A 13,469-nucleotide genomic window follows, 5' to 3' on the forward strand; every position below is an offset into this window, starting at 1 on the left:
TGTCTGTGGATATAACAATTGAAGCATGGTCACCCTTCAGCTTATGAACACTACAGGTAATTAAGTTTGGGTTTGAAAAACAGCAGTGATTTGAAGGTCATGGAGCAAATATACCATTTATTTATAGAACGGGTCAGTCCTGGTAGTTTGGAATTTGAGCAGATGCCTTAAAGTATAAAGAAAGAGGCTTCTGAGACCTATTCTTATTAATAAGATGGCAGCTTCCCAGACCCACAGAAAGCAGTTGGAAATGTCAGCCATAACAGGCTCAAATCCTTTATCTGCCTCTACCTACCATGTTCATTAAAGTAGCAGCCATCTTTATTGAGGGCATAAACATCTTCAGTTCACGTTGCATATCTTTAGTACCACCGTTAGTGTGTGTGTGTGTGTGTGTGTGTGTGTGTGTGTGTTTTATAAGCAAATGAAATACAATTGTCATAATGGAAAAGGCAAGAGAAACAGTTGCTTCAACTGCTGCTGAATCCACTCTGCTCTTCATTTGTAGACAATTGGCAGCGAGGTTTTACTATATTAAGGCAATAAGATTAAAGCACATGTTTATGTGCCTTGCTGAATTGAGGCTGTGATTTTTAATGCGACGGTGAAGCGATTAAGGTTGCACTAAAACAGGAGGAGTAATGGGGTATATCTTAGCCAGTAGTAATAGCGGCTCTTTCGTAAAACAGCTGAATGTTGATAATGGCTCTATCAGAGTTATCACCCTTGGGTGACTCTAGAGTTCTGCCCTCAATGGGAAGTTCATTTGACCAGAAACAGCCTCCCTTATGACTTGAGGAGCTTCTTCTTTCAAAACATATTTTATTTGCTCAGCCTGTTGGTACTCAGTTCTTAATCGTCTAAAATTCTCGCCTCCTTCCACTTCTTTCTTTTTGCAGCTGCCTCTTTTCACACAGAGACAGACAGACAGACAGACAGACACACATGCCAACTATTATTCCCCCACTTTATCTCTAGGGTTGGTAGAAGTTTATCTTCCCTATAACATGAAAGTACCAGATCCCCCCCCTTATGTGGCCTAGTAGGACCAAGAAAACTGTGTACCAACTGTAGATAACTTAAAAGGGGGGCGGTGGCCCATCAAGATATTGGGCTTTTGTCCTGGACTGTACATGCCTCCTAGCCAGTTAAAGAAATTATGTGTGGACATTGAGATCTGCTTTATACTGAAGTCAGACCTTTGGTTCATCTAGCTCACTCTCGTCTACATGGCCTGGCAGCAGGTCTCCAGGGTTTGAGATTGAAGTCTCTTCCCCAGCCCCGTAGCCAGAGATTCTGGGGATTAAACCTTGGGCCATCTTCAAGCAAAGCAGGTATTCCAAACTTAATTTTAAGAAGCACTTTGTGGAGGTAAAAGATGAAAAAGTGAGAAACGGCTCCTGAATCTTTGGTCGTCGTTTGGAAGAGGCAGGACCAGCTCAAGACATTTTGTTGCCTGAGGCAAAAGACAAGATGGCGCCCTAACTCACATTCCACCATACTGACAGTTGAATCTTACTTCAACACTCGCTGTGGGTCAGCATCCTCCACTAGAGGGCAACAGGCCATCTTGGACTTCCGGGTTAGCGCCTCTGGCAATGGCGGATTTCCTCTGATCGGGAGGAATCCGCTCCGTGAGAATTAGGGTCTGGACCGCTGCGGCGAGGCGGAGACCCACTAAAAACCACAGGCGGGAGAAGCCTGTGGACGTGGGATTCGGCTGGCACCTTTCGCGCCTCCCCCACTCGCGGGGAAACCTGGTTTCGGGGATCCGGAGCGACGTGGGGTGAATGGCGCAATGCTTCGAATTGACTGCTCTTTTCACGGAGTGAAGCCGCATTGCTGTTGCCAGAGAGCGATGACTTTTTCCTGTGGACAATTGGATTTTAAACAACTGCCCGTGAGTAGAACGAAAAATTGGACTATGAAATTTCTTAATTTGGCACCGAAGCGGGAAGGTCTAAACAGGAAGTCCGCCTTCCGCTTTTGTAAATAGATTGAAGCAAAGACATGGCAAGCTAGAGTCTGGAAAGTCGTTTGTAAAGGATTAAATTTTCATCATTTAAAATTACTGAACCCCCCTTGGAAGCAGGAGAAGAGGGGGGAATCTTTTTTAGACTGTCTAAACCTGCAGAAGAGAGAGTAAAGAAAGGTAAATTTCCACCGTCTTGAACCTGGGTGCGAGGTGTCAGGACAGACGTTTTGGGGAAGTTCATTGACTGTGGACAAACATTTTTGACAGATAGTCAAAAGAAGAGAAACATATTGATTCCATTGTTCCCTTTTGCATTTAAAAGGAACAAAATATCCGAAAAAGGAAAGGAACTTTGTTGCTAGATCTGCTTTTAAAAAGACGGATACAAATAGAAATTGTTTCCCCTAGAGGGAGCTTGTGAAACTGTTATTAGAGTCGAACTGGGGAGCTTTGCAGCTGTAGAGATTAAAGATCGTGGGACCAGACTTTGACCTTGAACAAGAATGTGCTTAGAGGAGGCTTTGGTGCTTGCTCTTTGCAAGACAAGTGCTTTATTGGAACAGTTACATGAGAAGATGGATTAGATGACTGTTGCGGTTGGAAATTTTGGACAGGCAGTGGGTACCTATATAGAACCCACTCAGGAATTAATCCAGGAATGTGCTTTAACAGATCAGATAAAGGAGGAGGTTGTTGCTGAACCTCAAGTAGCAGAAATGGAGAGAGCTGCGGTCCAGCAGGAACATGAGTTGTTGGATTTGACGAATGAACCTGGAAAAAGTCAGATTTGGAGAGATGGAGTTCTGTTTGGCTTGGAGATGGGGGGCTGGATGGATCCCCCTATGCAGGGATGTTTTGACCTTTCGAGTCTGGCTTTGGGCTGGGGGGAGATGGGAGTTGTGGGGGCCCTTAACTTTGGAGGGACTTTGAAACATGCCTTTAAATATTACATGGATTTCAGTGTTGACTATGGAAAATGGGCTGACTTGTCGAGAAGGGACAAAGATATTGTCAAGTTGGAGTCTCCCCGAGAGAAAGGAAGGAAATTAAGAATAAGATCAGCAGAAGACAAAGTAAAGTACAGGTATAAACATGAAGAAGACCTGCGGAAGGGACATGGAAAAGACTTAAGAGCCTCGGATAGAAGGTCACCAGGTTGATGGACTAGATGGATGGGATAGAAAGGACTGACAAAACCCGAGACCAGGAAGAAGAGACGATGGATGAAGATTGGAAGAAAGTTTTAAAAATTTATTTAGAAAATTATCAGAAAATTAATGAGTATTAGAAAAATGTTGGAATGAAATTATTTGGCTTTAGCAGAAATGTTAAAAAGAATTATGTAAGAATATGTTATGGTTAAAAGAATTAGGTATAAATAAGACTTAAGTTTTAAGCTTTAGGGTTTTTTATGGTAAGATAAGGTTAAAATAGATTAAGGTAATTTAATGACAGAATATTGTGAAAGATGGAAAGAATTTGCTGAGATAATTAATAACTAGAATACAAAAAAGGGAGGTGTGAGGAGGTCGATGAAATAAGTTAATGAAAGTTAAGGATTTGGGAATATTGGATTTGTTTTTAAATTTTTTGTTTATTTTTGCTTTTTGCTTTTGATGTATTGTGTGTTTTGTTTTCTCTCTTTGACTTTGGTTTTTATTGATTTGTATTGTTTAATTGCTATTTTTGTCTACCTTTTTCTTTCTTTTTCTTTTTCTCTTGTTTCTTCCTCCTTTTTTCTCTGTAATTTTAAATTCTCAATAAATATCACTTAAAAAAAAACAAAAAACAGGCCATCTTAGGGGACACAGAGCCAGCCACATGACACACACAACTCTCTCCTCCAACACCTTACTTCTGCTTCCAACCCTACAACCCCAAGGAAGTGCCACATGAGGCAGACCTGCCAAATCTGCTACCTAGCCCAAAAGAGAGACTGGGAGCTGCCTTCTACATTGCAGTAAACCCTCACCTTACGCATGTTTGACTTGTGTGGTGGTGATTCAACCCTAATTCCAACCATATGTAATTGCACAAGTCAAGTCTCATGCAAGGTGGGGAGCTTGAAAGCAACGGGGGGGGGGAATCTGCTTCATTTTCTGCAGGACAGCTCTTCAGATATTTGACGAGTGCTATCATGAAATCAACTGAAGCTCTTTTCGTAGGTAGTGAGGAAACCATAGATGTTATAGTCAACCATGCCTTCTTTCTGGTGTGTAGGGCCACCATTTCCCCTTCTACCCTTGCTTCAGCCCTGTGTATGTATTTCTCACTTCCGTGAAGGCGTTTCTTTCTATCTCCCTCCCTCCCATATCACAGAATCATAGAGTTGGAAGGGGCCCAAGGGTCATCAAGTCCAACCCTCTGCAATGCAAGAATCTCAGCTAAAGCATCCATGGCCCATGGCCATCCAAGCTCTGCTTTGAAACCTCCAAGGACGGAGAGTCCACTGTCCTAGCTTCTCATCCCCCCCCCCCCCCCCGGCTCTCATCATTAACCCTCCTCCTTGTTTTCTCTTCTTCCAGGGCTCCTTGTAAGAGAAGTCCAGATTGAAGTTTCTCGACAGCAAGTGGATGAATTCTTTGGCTTAGAAGACTACTGGTGCCAGTGTGTGGCGTGGAGCTCTGCTGGGACCACCAAAAGCCGAAGAGCTTACGTCAGGATAGCATGTAGGTCTTGAGTGTGTTTAACCCTCCTTCATATGGGTACTTTTCATACTGTGCATTTCTCCCAGGTACTTAGTCTATTTGTATGTAGGGACAGAGATGGACAGAATATACCCCCCAAGAGCCACATTGTAAGCAGTTCATGTTTGCTCAAATGTGAGCCGTTCTATATATTTTGGGCACGTTGGGGTGTGAGAGTGTGTGTAAGAGAAAGAAGGAGGGATACCCTTTGTTGGAAAGGAGAATTTTAAGTTACATTTTCCTTGGTGAGGGTTGTGGGGTTTTTTGTTTTTTTGTTTCAATGAGCAGAACAAGACAAAAAAGAATTCATTTCATCATAGTTTGTTGGATTGTTTGATTTAAGGATTTCAATGGGCTTTTCACATATGTTCATATATTTATTACCCCATTCTCATGGAAGAAAAGGAGAGCCCTTGACGGTGGGATCAGAATGGCAAAGATTAGGCCTTACTGTGTGTTTAATAATCGAGGATGGAGGCAAGTTATTTTGATGTCAGGGGAAGTTTGTTCTCTTTATGTTCGGATGCCGCTTGGAAAAATATTACCAAACTTGACACCAGAGGTGGGAGCAGTGCTCTTCACTGATATTTGGACACTCACTGCCATTTTTAATCAAGCTGGCAGACCGCAATGTCCCTTTGGCATGACTTCCCCTGTTTTTCAGCATAGAATAGATTTGGCTGCTTTTCAGTACATTATCTCCAATTTTGGCATGATGGCACCTGTGGTGGGAGTGGCAATTTTTGTTAATGTTCAGATGCCAGGTGTCATTTTGCATCAAGGTGGTGGACTAAACATGACTTTGGGTTGACTCCACCCATTTTTTGGTGTGACACATCCAATCTCACAAATGGCACAATGTTATTTTTATTTCTAAAAAATATGCAGTGCTTATATATCCGGGCGCTCCACACTAGTTTCAAAATATGTGGCTTTATTTTTCTACATGGCTCCCTTCCCATGCTACAAAAAAATAAAAATAAATGTATTCTCAAGGATTAGAAATGCAAGGATTAGAAATTTGTGTGAACAGGCACTATAAACTTGCAATATGCAGTTCTAGAAGCAGTGGTTGTTTGAGGGATGCTAGCCAGTGAACTTTCTCGTTCCAGCAGATCATGCTGTGATAAGATCTACAGCGATCAAGTCTTGTTCATAAAACAAGACAGCAAATTATCATCATTGTCATCATCGTAATCATCCTCAAAAATAATTACTTTGGACAGCATTTATTTTCATTGGAACAGTTTGTCAAAACTGCTTGAGAGAAATTAGGTGGGTTTTAGTGCCACCTACTGGTTAATACTGGGGCTTGTTTACTCGTAATACAGTTTAGTTAAGCACACAAAGTTCTTTGAAACTGATGCAATATTCAAGTATTAAGAAAAGCCGCTTAATATTGCTAATATATTCCTGTTCCCTGTGGCTGCAAGTGATACAATCATTCTCTAATGTTGATGTACAGAATTCACAACATTTTAGCAAAGGTTTTGATACACGGGGAAGGAATAGCAAGGAATGGAGATATTTTGTTTGGGAGTAGAGTTAGTAGAGGCAGAGGCAGATCAAGAAATTTTGCCGTCTGAAGCAAGCACAAAGTGAAGTCCTCTCTTCACACCATATACTAAAGCCAGCTGGACTTGTAGTTGTCTCCTACTTCAGCACTTGGGTTAGATTAGTTAGATGTTGGAAGGCATGATGTACAGCAGACATAGCTCTGTTGTCCAACACTTCACCACTGCTACCTGCCCACCCAGATTCTGCCGCTTGAAGCAGCTTGTCACCACCTAATGGTAGGGCAGGCCCTGAGCAGACACACTAAAATATCATGTCCTACATTTTATGGAGAACAGCTATGCAGGGCTCTGAGACCTTGTCCTCTCTCAACTGTTTCACCCATTTGATTTGTGGGAGTTTGGAAAATACAGTCCATACATTCACATGCAGCAGAGACTTCCTTTTACCTGCAAGCCCACACATCTCTGGAAGCAGAAGTGGCTTACTCCCAAGTAAATATATCTGAATGGGGTGTAAAATACAAACTCAGCATGTCCATCCCTCCTTTAACTACCTTGATGGGATCATCTGAGTGCTTCTGAAAACCCTTATTGAGATAACCCGTGAGACCAACAGAATGGCACCACAAGGACTTTTAAGCAGTGCATTTCCTCACATCTTCATTTCAGTAAGAATTGGCAGCCTTGCCAAGTAAGGAACCTCATTTAGCACATTTCTCCCACCAAAGAAGCCTGGGAACCATACTTGGTTAAGGGCGCTTGCAGTTGTAGCTCTGTTAAAGTGTAAACTACAGTTCCTAGGCTTGTGGGCAGGGGCAAAAAATGTGCTTTAAATCTCTGGTGCGTACCCAGCCTAAGGTCATGCTGAGCTCTTGACATGCCGCCCTCTCTCAGCTGGTATGACAAGGCAACTGAGCTCTGCAAGTGACTCCTCGACTGATGCCTGGTGCTTGTTTTGTTTCCCATTCGTAGACCTGAGGAAGAATTTTGACCAGGAGCCCTTGGGGAAGGAGGTTCCTCTGGATCACGAAGTGCTTCTGCAGTGCCGCCCTCCTGAAGGAGTGCCAACAGCCGAGGTAAGCAAGGCAGGCCACGGGGGGGGGGCGTTGGTGGCAGCAGCCTCCAGCTGGGAGGAGCCTGTGGAACTGAATTGCGATTATTCCCACAAGGCGACGCATGCTCATGTTGTGTTTCTGCGTGATGATTAGCATCACTGTTATTAAAGCGCACATGCAGCACTTTCCCATGTGCCAAGGGATGCGCAGGGCTTATCTCAGATCACTGAGAAAGAGAACATTCTATACTTGTTTCAGTCCTTCCTCTGCCCATAAATGCGAACTGTCTCCCTTCACTCTGGCTCATTGTAGGTACCTGCTTAGCAGAAAATAGACTGACACTTCAGTCCTAGGCGTAGGGCGTTGTTTACTCAAAATAAAGTACCATTACACAAGTAAGCCTGTGTAGGGTTGCACTGTCCAGGCTACGTGGCTTTGGGGGATGTTCCCCATTTAGAGAACTGCACAATTTAGCCATTTTGACACCCACACGCACCCACACACCCTTAGGGGGAAAACAGGTGCTTTAATTTTTCTTTGCTTTCTGTAGTTCTTTAGTTGGGCCCACGCAGGCCCTAAAAGAAGCCTAGCCTTGAGTTCTCAAACCTGTTTCAACTGCCTGGTTGTGAAAATACTAAGCTTCCATTAGTCAGCCGGTTTTTTGAGCTGCAGAAAGGAATCTTGCCCTTCCAATGCACTCCTGCCATTGAGCTTGGATTTATTTGTTTTACACCACCACCACCCCCGTCGCCACCAACCTCAGTGTCGCCTTTAGCCCTATTTCTTCTATCCTGTTACTTTGGACAGTTTTATCCATGTCACATGGAGGTCAGGCAGCTGCAATTCTCGTTTGCACTCCCTACAAACAGTTTTCAAGGCTTTGTGGCATATTTGTCTCTCCTAAGGGGAGGAAGCTTGGTGGAGTGAGGTTTATTCCGCTTTGTAAAAAATAAACCAAAACATAATAGCAACAACAACTATGGCCTGGCATTTCTGCTGCTCATCATGGCTTCCGATCAGGAATTGCCCTTGTAGACAGCTCTGATCTCTTCAGTGAGGGTTGCGGTGAGGCAGGCAGACGAATCTTGTTTCTGAAGAGGTCGCTTCAGCTAGGCACCATGTATCTCCTCGAAACTGGTGGTGCTGGCTGTGGACTGGGCACATAGCCAGAGCTGCCAAGAAGTACACGGATTAGTGTGTGATGCTGCTAATACCCATTAGGATGAGGCTGCTCATGCAAAAAGCCACAGAAGATAACTCTTCTTAGCCTCATTTTATTTTACAGTACCGCTATCAGGCTAGGGCATAGACGCAGAGCTGGAAAGCACCCAAATATCATCCTGTTCCCAACCTCCCGCTGCAAGGTGGAAGCATCCATCCAGCAGATCAGGCCCTCCACTTCATCAACACGCGCAACCGGCTCACAGTGCTCAACAAGCAGAGAGAAGATACGCTGCAAGCCTCTCTGAGCAGAGCAGAAAGCTGGCTGACACAATTACAGTTCAGGCCCACAGCAGAGAGAGAGAGAGAAAGAGTCTGCAAACAGTCAAACTAGGGCAGGTGAGACCTGCATCCTTGCACAGCCACGAACCTCAGTGTGTGACCCTTGGCAACTGTCTCTGCTAAAGTATCTCAGAGGGTATGAGAATGAAATATGGGGGAGAACTATGAAGGCTGACCCAAGCTCCTTGGAAGAAGGGCAGGAAAGAATGCAATAAATAAACAAACTGTAGGTGCAAACCGATGATGGGGACAAATATTCCCGCAAACAGACAAAAGGGCAACATCCAGAGATGTTGATGATCCATGGATGGTTTGGGCAGCCATGCTATCTAGAGATGCAGTGAGTTGTACTACAAAACATTTTTTTGGTGGGGGGGGGGGACTATGTTGGCAAAGGTTGCTGTAGACTAACTGAGGAAGCAGCCACAACAGTGGGTACATCTTGAAATGGAGTCTAAAGTGTGAGTTCATTTATCAACACATAACCCAGGTGTTGGGAAATTTTGGCCCATCAGGTGTTGCCGAACTACAACTTCCGTAATTGTTGGCCATGCTTGCTGGGGCTAATGGGAGCTGGAGTTCAGCAACATCTGGAGGGTCAAGTGGGTTCCCCACACCTGACATAGCCCCTCAATAAGTTATCCCTCTGTATCCTATTAGGTGGTGAGGAGAACTTTACCACACTTCTGCACCCAATCAGACACAATCAGGGGTGTGGCAAAAATTCACCCTGCCTCTTCTTGCCACATTTTCTTAGATGGTGGTGAAGACGCTGTGCAACTTAACACGCATAAAATCACGTGGTGAATGGCCAACTGAAATTAGGCAAGAAAGCAGGGGAAGTTACTTGGGGGCAGCAAGAGTGACAGGGAGCTGTCACAAATAAATACTTGTGCCCAGGAGGTCCATGGTCTGCTTGGGAAAGAGGTGGCTGCTAAGCAAGACCAGCTCTCAAAAGGACCCAGGTTTGAGATTGCACCTGGAGACTTAGAGCACTTTCCCTGACAGTGATATATATCTTTTCCTACCAGGCTTGTTCTGGCAGAATGCTTTGAGATTCATGAGCTAGGGCTGTAGCATTGCCTCCAATAGTGATTGCTGCCCTCCCATTAAATGTATTACTTTCCCCTGTTCCATAAGACAGATGCTGGAATAAATGTTTAAAAGCCTCCTGAAATATCTGTCTCCTGCTTTTTTTCCTTTTTCAATTTTAGGGTGTTATTCTAACTCAGACATGCAGACTTGTTTTATAGATTTTGGTTGCTGAGATATCTGTCCCCCACCCACCCACCCACCAACCAACCACTCTCCAAATTTGCTGGCGGTTGGTAACCAGAAACTTCCTGCCTTCCTCCTACAGCTGGGCACATCTGCGCCTTCCCTGAAGGCACACCGTGAATGTGAATAATTGTAGGCAAGGATGCAATTTTTCCCATTGCAGCCCATTAATAAATCACGGGGAGCTGTTACTTCTCTCAGATATCTGCCCAGCCACCCTCTCCCCACTATGCACACCTCAGAAACACACACACACACACACACACACATCTGCCTGCTTCTTCCAAGCAACTGCCATAAAATTCCAGCTGGGAGTGTTGGCACCTTAGCAGATGCCAGTTTACAGCCAGGAGGAAAAAAGTGAGCATGAGGTAAATGAGTCGGCTCCCGGAGCCGGATCGGGGCCGTGATGGATAGCCTCGCACCGAGGCCGTCTGCTTTCATTATTCAGCAGAAGTGTTTATTTTAGGCAGCGGATCTGTTATTCTGACACCTAATAATGTACTTAACCTCAACACCTGTTCAGCCCAGCCTTCCCTCCCTCCCGCATGGGCTGATCAGCCATTAACTCCTCGCAGGATTTAGCAATGAAAACACAGAACAAATTCTTTTCCAGTGAGGGGGAGAGCAATTAGAATTAGGACGTATCAACATTCCTGGAATTCCCCTGACAGTGGCAGAACTTCGCACAGGGGTCATCTTTAGCCTTTGACACCCTGTGACCTGGTACTTCCCGTGTAAACGGCCCAACTGGTGTAACGGCTGGAACATTAGCTTGCGTTTGGGGAAACTCCAACCCCCGGCTCCCTTCCGTGAGGCTCTCAGGGTGTCGCAGCCTTGTCACAAGGCAGAGTGAGGCTGCATCTTCAGGCAGCCCCTGGGGAGCATCACAGAAGTGGTAGCAAACAGCTGCCCCCAAATCTGCTGGTTCTGCAAGTGTTGTGCAGCATGCTTTCAAACAGAGGGCAGTGCCACCTCCCTGCTGGCACTTTATGAACACGCATACCAGAGCAGTTGTTTGGGTGTGTGGCACCATCCCAGGGACATAAATTTTCTGCTGTTGCTGCTACCACAGGAAGCTTCCAGCGACTTGTGACTGCAGTGGCAGGGTAACGCCGCCACCGCTGCCAACATAGCATCATATGGCTGTGCAGCTAATGTTAGGTGCCTGGGGTGTAAAGATGCTCAGTCTAGATGGAGTGCAGGCAGTTAAGCACACACATGCATATACCTGGCGACTGAGTGCCGATGGAGAGACAGGTCAATCCAAGCTAAGGGCAGGTAGACCATAGTGTCCTGTAGGGTAGCACCTGGTTTCTGCCTCTAGAACACCAAGAGGCCTGGTCCATGCATGCAGGTGAATGAGGAGGCAGAATGGATATTTCTGCTTCAGGCTGCAGGTGCAAAATACTGTACTAGTTTTGAGTGCACACATATTTTTTAACAAAAACCCTGTTTGGCAAGTTTTAGAAACGGGAGGGGGGATGCTAGCATATCCTAGTCCAGCCCCTTCAGAGCTAGTTTTCTATGTGCAAGGTTTTGTGTTTTTCGCTGAAATGGCAAAACACCACTTTCAGCCCGAAATTTGCAGTCTAGTCTACCGCTTCAGGACTCTACCATCTCGTTCCCATTTTACTTTGTTGCCAGTGTGGATGAGGCCTGAAGCCTTCAGCCTCACACTCTCAGAGCGTAACTTACTTTTCAGAGTTGTTGTCGGGCTAAAACTGTTGGTCTCAGCAACTTGGGGCAGGATACAAATGTAAGAAATTAATCCGCGATTTGTCTGGCCTTGTTTTGTTTTTTGCTAACAAAACAGTGAGGTGGTTGAACTGGGCCATTCCACATCCAGCTGGTGTGGCAGATGGGAACAAAATTAAAAATAGAAAGGTTATCTGTAAGAAAGTCTGTCCTTTCTCGAACAATGAGCAAAGCCCAGGTGCATTATGGTACTAGGGCCTCCTGGGGTGACAGGCAGGGTTGTTTATTATTTAAAAAATGGGTTGAACATCACAAGATTCAGGATACTTCATAAATAAGACCTGTTTATGCTTACTTAGTATTACTTCTACGTAGGATATTGCATGTACCAGTGCAAGGCAAGTGGGCAAACGTATACATGCCACAGGAACCCAATGGAGTTTTCTGTCATGGGTACCTGCGGCAAATTTCGCTCTGCTTTCTTTTGGACTACATCAGTGAGGCCTAGAGTGTGTGTGTGGGGGGGTGTCTTGTAATCGTGTCAGCCCGGGACCTCCATACACACTGCCCAGGCTTGCTTCCTGGAGAGGTTGCTTCGGTGTTGCTAATGAAGCAAAAACAACACAGGAGGCAGCAGTTACGAGTTAGCAGTCTCTGCGACCACAGCAGGCACTGTGATTCTCCCGCAGTTTGACTCTACCCCTGGAGGGTTATCCAACAGAATTCCAGGCTCTGGATGACAAAGTTCCATGGCTTGCTGGAGAAACTTACAACTTTTTTAAAAAGAAACTTATAGTTATGGATCTTGCTTTGGAATGAAGATCACATGTTGCATGTATTGTGTGTGTAGTTAACAGTGGCTCCATCTTCCTCCTTCCTTCATTATTTTTTTTACCTGTCCCAACACCTTCTTTCCCTATTCCTTTCCTCCCTGTTTTTCTCCCCCCGTGGCTCTCTCTAGGTGGAGTGGCTGAGGAATGATTATGTGGTTGACACTGCCCAAGATACCAACTTCTTGATAACCATTGACCATAACCTCATCATCAAGCAAGCCAGACTTTCTGACACTGCCAACTACACCTGTGTGGCCAAGAACATTGTCGCCAAACGGAAGAGCACCACAGCCACCGTCATTGTCTATGGTACAGACTTTTTGCTTTCGGCAGGTTAGGGGGCTTATTCACATGGTGGGTAAGGAGAAGATGAGAACACAGTTTTCTGCAACATATATATGTGTGCATGTGTAATTAAATACTTGGTTCATGCAGTATGTAAACATCCACATTGAATGCAAATAACAACCTGATCCTCTAAGCATGTTTGTTCAAAAGGAAGTCCCACTGAATTTAATAGCACTTGCAATTGTATTTTAATATTTTTTTGGAAGCCTGCCAGAGTGGCTGGGGAAACCCAGCCAGATGGGTGGGGTATAAATAATAAGTTGTTGTTGTTGTTGTTGTTGTTGTTGTTGTTGTTATAAGAGTCCCTGCCTTTGCAGTTTCCCCATCAATTGATTGATTGATTTCTTACAAGTTATAGGTTGCTTCATTGTAAGGCAATCTCGCAAATAAACTGGCCCTGAGCTGTTCAGGGCTGTAAGTGCCAATAGTTAACACCTTGAGCAGTTAATTGACAACCAGTGCAGGTCTCTGATGCACAGGTGTTACAATTTGGCAGATATTCCTTAATAGGTGTGTTCTTACAGAGGTACATTTTATTATTCTTGATTGGTGATGGAGAAGATGCAGCATTTGGG

The 13,469-nt window shown here is 44.8% G+C and overlaps 1 protein-coding gene across 3 annotated transcripts in view; it reads left to right on the top strand.

The window, feature by feature from the left end:
- Positions 1 to 13,469, top strand: part of UNC5B (unc-5 netrin receptor B) — a 166,440-nt gene that overhangs the window by 120,248 nt on the left and 32,723 nt on the right. For all 3 annotated transcript variants that reach the window (XR_013986109.1, XM_081004668.1, XM_081004669.1), the window contains exons 3-5: positions 4,501 to 4,644; positions 7,152 to 7,255; positions 12,675 to 12,855. Coding sequence is in view for 2 of the 3 variants with exons in the window: in XM_081004668.1 (XP_080860794.1) it covers positions 4,501 to 4,644; positions 7,152 to 7,255; positions 12,675 to 12,855 (429 nt within the window). In the remaining variant the exon portion in view is untranslated. The remainder of the gene's footprint in view (positions 1 to 4,500; positions 4,645 to 7,151; positions 7,256 to 12,674; positions 12,856 to 13,469) is intronic.

The sequence above is a fragment of the Podarcis pityusensis genome (assembly GCF_964106645.2).
Source record: "Podarcis pityusensis genome assembly, chromosome: 5".
Classification (NCBI taxonomy): domain Eukaryota; kingdom Metazoa; phylum Chordata; class Lepidosauria; order Squamata; family Lacertidae; genus Podarcis; species Podarcis pityusensis.